This window comes from Sinocyclocheilus anshuiensis, unplaced genomic scaffold (genome assembly GCF_001515605.1).
Source record: "Sinocyclocheilus anshuiensis isolate Anshui unplaced genomic scaffold, SAMN03320099.WGS_v1.1 scaffold354, whole genome shotgun sequence".
NCBI lineage: Eukaryota > Metazoa > Chordata > Actinopteri > Cypriniformes > Cyprinidae > Sinocyclocheilus > Sinocyclocheilus anshuiensis.
The window spans coordinates 173,437-180,498 of NW_015544195.1; the positions used below are offsets into that span (position 1 = coordinate 173,437).

At 33.8% G+C, this 7,062-nt stretch overlaps 1 protein-coding gene across 1 annotated transcript; it reads right to left on the bottom strand.

Moving 5' to 3' along the window:
• Nucleotides 1-243: 243 nt before the first annotated feature.
• Nucleotides 244-2,896, bottom strand: LOC107696673 (chymotrypsin B-like). The gene is made up of 7 exons (XM_016497132.1): nucleotides 2,835-2,896; nucleotides 2,518-2,621; nucleotides 2,316-2,395; nucleotides 2,148-2,232; nucleotides 1,525-1,705; nucleotides 687-820; nucleotides 244-613 (listed from the first exon to the last, which is right to left on the bottom strand). The coding sequence occupies exons 1-7, from the start codon at nucleotides 2,884-2,886 to the stop codon at nucleotides 452-454; spliced, it is 798 nt and encodes a 265-aa protein (XP_016352618.1). The 5' UTR covers nucleotides 2,887-2,896; the 3' UTR covers nucleotides 244-451.
• Between the last annotated feature and the right edge of the window lie 4,166 nt (nucleotides 2,897-7,062).

Genomic DNA, 7,062 nt, shown 5'->3' on the forward strand with positions numbered 1-7,062 from the left:
ACTTAATATTTTGTGTGAGTCTTTAGCGCTCTCCTCTGTCAAAGACGCACATTACAAGTAAAACACATTTTATTCTTTGTTCTACAGGAAAGTCATAGATCTTAGACCGTTTGTTATTTTCTAATACATTGAGAAATTAATGACTAAATTTGTAACTATTACACTGTAGTTTTTGCAGAATTTATATAAACACAAATTAAACGTTGGCTATATTTAAAAATCCACTACAACATGACCTAAAAATCCACTACAACATGTTGTATATATTTATTGAACTGTTGCAGACCTTCTATAAAAGTAATACGCTTCTCATAGCTGTGGTTTTACCACAGTTAAGCTGGTTTAACATCACCCCGTAACTGTGGTAAAATCACCTGTTTTCACAGTCTTGAGTAGTTCTCAAAATGATGCTCTTCTGTGATGTCAAGGAATATCTATATATTTTGTTTCTTTAGTTGGAGGCCAGAATCTGATCCACCCAGTCGCGGAGCTCAGTGACACGGGCGTACACACCAGGAATGCTAGTGTCACAACGGCTGCTTCCCCAGGACACGATACCCACCAGAGTCCAGACATCACCCTTCTGACACACCAGAGGACCGCCAGAGTCACCCTAAACAGACAGCAGGACAAGAGAGTTAGGGGAGAACATTAGAGAGGAAGTGAGGATGAAACAATAGTCTTACCATGCAGGAGGAGGCACCAGCAGCACCTGCACAAATCATCGTATCATGGATGTTGCTTCCCCAGTAGCTCTTACAGTCCTGGTTGGACAACAGAGGCAAAGCAACCTGCTGAAGCTCATCAGGGGTGAACAGAGCTACACGGAGAGGGAGAATAAGAAGGCAATCATAAAACATGCTGGTATTCGAAATATATCAAAACATGTACACTACTACCAAAAGTTTGGGGTCAGTAAATGTTTTTCTCTTACACATTAAGCTAATCAAATGTGACAGTATAGGCATTTATAATGTTACAAAATATTTATTTGTCAAACAAACACTGTTCTTTTGAACTTTTGATGCATCAAAGAATCCTGAAAAACACAAAAAATAAAAATAAAAAATCATGGTTTCCACCAAAAATGAAGCACCAGTTTTCAACACTGATAATAAGCACCAAATCAGCATATTAGAATGAGTTTTGAAGGATCATGTGACACTGAAGAATGGAGTAATGACTGACTAATAAAAATAATTATTTCAAATTGTAATAATATTTCACAATATTACTGTTTTTACTGTATTGGTGAGCAGAAGAGACTTTAAAAACTTTAAAAAAAAAAACTTACATACCCCAAACTTTTGAACAGCTGTGTATATGATTCAAACTCACTATACATTATGTTAATAATTATAATAATGTCAATAATGTAATATTGTATTAGTATTATCATCATCATTATTTTGCTGTTGTATGCTTTTTAGAAATATGACTTGATTTTGAGATATTTCTATTGATCTAGAACCAAAAGCAGGCATGTATTATAAACTGTGTTTATATGTTAGTCAGATAACCAACCATTGTATCTGGTCACTCCCCAGCCAGAAGTAACACAGGTCATGCCAGGGGCAAATTCATCTGAAGTCTCAGCAAGACAAACAGGGGACACATGGGCGTTCAGTGAGGCGGGTTCGGTCAGCTTGATCAAGGCAATGTCATTCTCTATGGTGTTAGAGTTCCACTGAGGATGGGTGAACACCTGGAAACACAGAAAAAATAACAATGAAGAGAAATTCAACGTAAAGGTTTAGTACACACTTAGTAAGCTGTCACTGGGGCAATACCCTTAAAGGTATAAAAGTTAAAACATACATCTTTGTAACTTATGTACTTCTAAATGGTACATAATAGTACTTATGCCTTAAAGGTGCATATTAGTACTTTAAAAGTACACATCAATACCTAAAGGGTATATATCTGTACCTTTTTGAAAGGGTACTGCCCCAGTGACACTTTTCTACTTTTTTGTATGATAGTTTACTAACATGAATTATCATGTTCCATCTAGTATTCTAAATAATTTGCACATTGTTTACATAACTTTGTGGAGTGAAAAAGGACCATGAATCATATTTGAAACGCTTTAAGTCTCCAGCTCTTGTGTATTGTTGAGGAATATGTTTGAAGTTCTTAAGCCTCACGTTTGATACTCTCATAGTCTGCGTGTCCTCTTGAGTGTTGCTGCTTCCCTTGTTATGCTCTCCCAGAATCACACGGTGACTAGTTCTGCAGATAAACCACAGAGGTTAATAAATCCACGTCTATCCCAGCATTCATGCATAGATAACATGATGATTTAACTGTCTCACCTCACACTGCAGTGAGCAGCAGTCACAGCCCAGTACTCATTAATCAGAGAGCCACCGCAGAAGTGGAAGCCAGTGAAGTCCTGTCATTTAAACAACAAAGAAAGAAATGATACTTTGTGTAAGCTGTGAACTAATTTCCAGGGATCGCAATAGAAATCTAAAAAGTCGATTGAAGTTTTGCTAACTGGAACTAACACAGTACCTGCAGAGAGATCTGCCAGGGCCAGGAGTGAGGCACTGCCTCCTCACCGTTCACAATGCGGGCATAGCCACTGACAACAGGAGGAATGGCAGGAATGCCACAGCCTGAAGAAAAGAGGTGCAAAGGGATTAACAGATGCAAGAAGACTGTAAATAATGAAATTTGATAGTAGAATTGATCAGGGCCAAATGTTTTTGTAAATGCAAAGCGTATTTTTAACATAGGATGGTGACTAGCAATACTGATCTTTTCAGCAACGGTGACTATGACCTTTGAAAAACAGAGGTTTAAAATAATTAAAAAAAACACTTCCTCACCATAGGCTGCACTAAAGAAGGCAATGCAGGACAGCAGCCACAGGAAAGACATTGTGCAGAAGACACAGAATTACTGATGGCAGAAAGTCCTATTTAACACCAAAGCATGGTTTTACTCATACCAATGAGGGCATGAAGACCTGCCGTTATGGTCAAAAATTAACCTTGAGAGTCTGCATCAGCTGGTCTTCACCTGTGCAGAATCCCATGATTTCACACCACTGTACTTGCAACATGCAAAGTTCACTCTTTATAAACTGGGCAGTACTTCATGAATGTGCCATTGAACACTTGTTTTTGATTGGTTTTTAAATCTTTTATTCTATTAAGTAATTTTAAGTATTTATTTGTTTTCTTATTCAAAAATTCCTCTACAAAAACACCTTTTGTCTAAAAAAAAAAATAAATAAATAAAAGTATTTCAGTAATTTGATTAGAGGTCACATGCAAAACATGATTTTGGAATGCTAAACTATTGCTGATAAGCAAATGCTAATGCATCTTTACTTAAACAGTTTTCTTCTTTGGTGAAATAATGGAAATGAAACATGAAATACATCCATCCTATGCAATGCAATGCTGTATGCAACAGGTTGAGATGACAGATGAGCAGGTGACACCTTTACATAGTACATACTGCATGGGTCATTCTAAAAATTTTCTAAAAGCAAAATGTTGCACTGCAAAACAGTGCAGCTCTTTTTTCTTTTTTTACATAAAAGCATCTTGACATTTTTACTAATCATAAAGCATAACTTTACAGTTGTTTTTATTTTATTGTTTATTTATTTTATTCATTATTAAAAGTTTACAAAATATGAATGCTCAAAATGTCAATAGCATGTTAAATACACATCACTGATGCAATACAAATCCTTCATATGAACACTACACTTTGTACCGTATGTAAAGGTAAATTAATACTAATACTAGTGTTCAACATTTGGAACACAAATGATATGAAAAAAGGGACAAGTATTCTAAATATTGAATCATTTAATACATAATTATCTTGTTATTCTTCATTCATTCATTCATTCAATTTGTATTGTTTTATTTCTTAACCTGGGAAAACAAAATAAGTAACATTAGAAAAATAATAATCACAATAATATATAGGGGATAAATATATTTATCTAAGAATAATAATCTTATAATAGAAGGGGATAAAGGTGACAAGGTTTTTTTTAAGCATCAGGCAAATTTAAATTGTAATTCTTATTTAATCATATGTTTAATCACAAAATCTTGTCCATAAGTGAAAAGTCAAAGTAAACGTGTCAGCAAATTTCAAGAATGACTCATGCATGTTGCAATATATGTAAACATATGAGAAGGTCAGCTATATAAACCCCCAAGAGTTGGTGAGGAAGCCCGATACAAAAATGGCTTTCATCTGGATTCTGTCATGCCTTGCTTTCATTGGAACAGCCTATGGTATGTTGTGTTTTTTTTCTCCACAAGTATGTACTTGGCTGTTACATACCAGCCTAGGGCAGAAGAACATGCTTAGATTTATATGAAAATTTCAACAAATATGTATATATATATATATATATATTTTTAACCTCCTGACTAGCAGGAAAAAAATTTGTCATGTCATTACATTGTTTAGAGCATGAGAATTATTATTTTTTTATTATATTTTATTCATATGTATGAGCATGATCATATGTATCTGAAGAGGATACCGGGAAAAAGTCCTGTTTTTAAAAAAAATAAAAAGACATGAAAAGGCAAAAACTGTGGGATTTTTGCTTTAATCACAAATCAATTTTTATTTTTTTTATACCAACCTTTATATTAAGATGATTCTCAACTATGTTATGAAAGATATTCTTAAAAACCATTTTTCTTTATGCAAAATGTGTGTAAAATGGCCATAAACGAGTTTTTCCATTATGTACAATGCATCTATAAACTGTATCTAATTTGCATATTAATATATGTCAACATAGAATGAACAAATAAGTGCAATAATGGGAGTAATAATTAGCAATATTTTCATAATAATATCTAATATTTAATAGGAATATTGATATATAATTTTTTTCTCTATTGATTTGTTGTGTCTCCCAAAATGTGTAATAAACATGCTTTAAGTTCTGATGTCCTCTACAGTGGACATGTATGAAATCGATATCCTGTTTCATAACAGAAGGTCATATTCTGATTTGAAACCCCATAACATTTTCCTGAGATGTTGATTTATGACAAACAATTGGAAAATTAGAAAATATTATCATGTTTCCATAAGGGCGTTAAATTTGATCACTAAATTAATGTCAGTCATCTTTAAATATCTCTGAAAAGTCCTGAATGTGCTCTTTACGGGACATCCATGTGAGGTCTCAGAGTCACATTCTTTATACAGTCACAGTGCAACAATTCTTGGCCTAAAATAGGATGAATCAAAACTGCTTAAAACCAATAAATTATCTGTTTTTTCCTCATTTGATTTTGGCTGAAATATGAACTGGATCTGTTTCGTGAGACTGACTGAAAAGAAAAGCACACTCATCTTCAGTTTGTAGATGTTATCCTTCAGAAGCTCAAACACATCACGAAACCAGAGTTCACTTTAAATCTCGAAACACGCCAGCTTCATTCCCATATCACTCATTGTCCCGTGGTGTGCTCGGCTAATTAGGCTGTGTGATTGGCTCAGGTGTAATTAAAGGCGATTGGGTGACAGTGCTGGCATTTGTCACAGCATCAAACAGCAGAAATGTCAGACGGATAACGCTGGTTCAGTCTGAGAGCCACTCATAACCTTTAGTGCTCTGAACGGACGAACTGTAATGAGTCCAGCCGTGTCACTTCAGGTATTTATGGAGCAGATGATCTTTGATATGCTAATTGAAGTGCGCAGTAATGGCTCTCCGTGATGCTGGATCATCTGAGCAGACGTCTTCATCGAGCCATCAGTTTTATGAGCTGCGCTGAGATCAGATTAATAGACTGAAGAAACCAAAGCAGCAGCTGTTTCCCATCAGAACATCATCATTTACTCTCCCTGCAACTCTAACCAGAGCTTCAGCTCAATGCTGCTATTCTCTGCTTTTTGGACATCAGAAGATTCAGAAAAATCAAGGAGTTTTTAAAATTACTTTTGGTGTAGTCATGATAGGGAGATGTAAAATATGTGTCCACCCTGTTAGGGACAAATGAACAACAGTTTAAAAGATACATGAATTTAATGAATGGGCAATTTTTTTTTTCCAGATATTTTGCCCTTGCCATATATACTGTATATATATGACATCATTTCATATCATGTCAGTAAAAATTAATTAATTAAAAAACTTTACTTTACTTGTAATTTAATTTACTTCTAAAAAAAAATAATCAGCTTATCAGGCAATAATTTGTAATTCTATATAAATTTAAATATTACAAAAATAAAAATCTAGATATACTTCATATAAACAAAAACATGATTTTTCTCACCAACACATAACTTTACATTTTTTAAGATACAAATGAATAACGATGTTTTTGTTTACTTTTTAAAGAAATACATTATACTCCAATACAATTTTTTGACAATTGTTAGTTTATTTGCTGATATTATAAAATTATCGTAAAAAAAAAATAGGAATATTGATATATAATTTTTTTCTCTATTGATTTGTTGTGTCTCCCAAAATGTGTAATAAACATGCTTTAAGTTCTGATGTCCTCTACAGTGGACATGTATGAAATCGATATCCTGTTTCATAACAGAAGGTCATATTCTGATTTGAAACCCCATAACATTTTCCTGAGATGTTGATTTATGACAATTTGAAAATTAGTCAGATTTAAATGATAATTACAAAATATTATTATATTTCCACGAGAGTGCTAAATTTAATCATTAAATTACTGTCAGTCATTTTTAAAGTCAAAAAACAATCATTTGGTATCTCTGAAAAGCCCTGAATGTGCTCTGTACAGGACATCCAGACTTAAGACTTAAAACTGTAACGTCTCAGAGAAATTGCTAAAACATATTGTCCTCTACAGAGGACAAAACTCCATAGTCCATAGCTGGGAGGATATATATATAAAAAATATATATATATTTTTTATATATATATCCTCCTGACTATCAGCTATGGAGTTTTGTCCTCTGTAGAGGACAATATGTTTTAGCAATTTCTCTGAGACGTTACATGTCACAGTTTTAAGTCTGGATGTCCTGTACAGAGCACATTCAGGGCTTTTCAGAGATACCAAATGATTG

Coding starts and splice junctions, on each gene's coding strand:
- LOC107696673 (XM_016497132.1), bottom strand. CDS start 2,886: ATGTCTTTCCTGTGGCTGCTGTCCTGCATTGCCTTCTTTAGTGCAGCC. Junction 2,233..2,315: donor GCTGCTCACTGCAGTGTGAG/GTGAGACAGTTA, acceptor GTTTATCTGCAG/AACTAGTCACCGTGTGATTC. Junction 821..1,524: donor GGGAGTGACCAGATACAATG/GTTGGTTATCTG, acceptor CTCTCCGTGTAG/CTCTGTTCACCCCTGATGAG.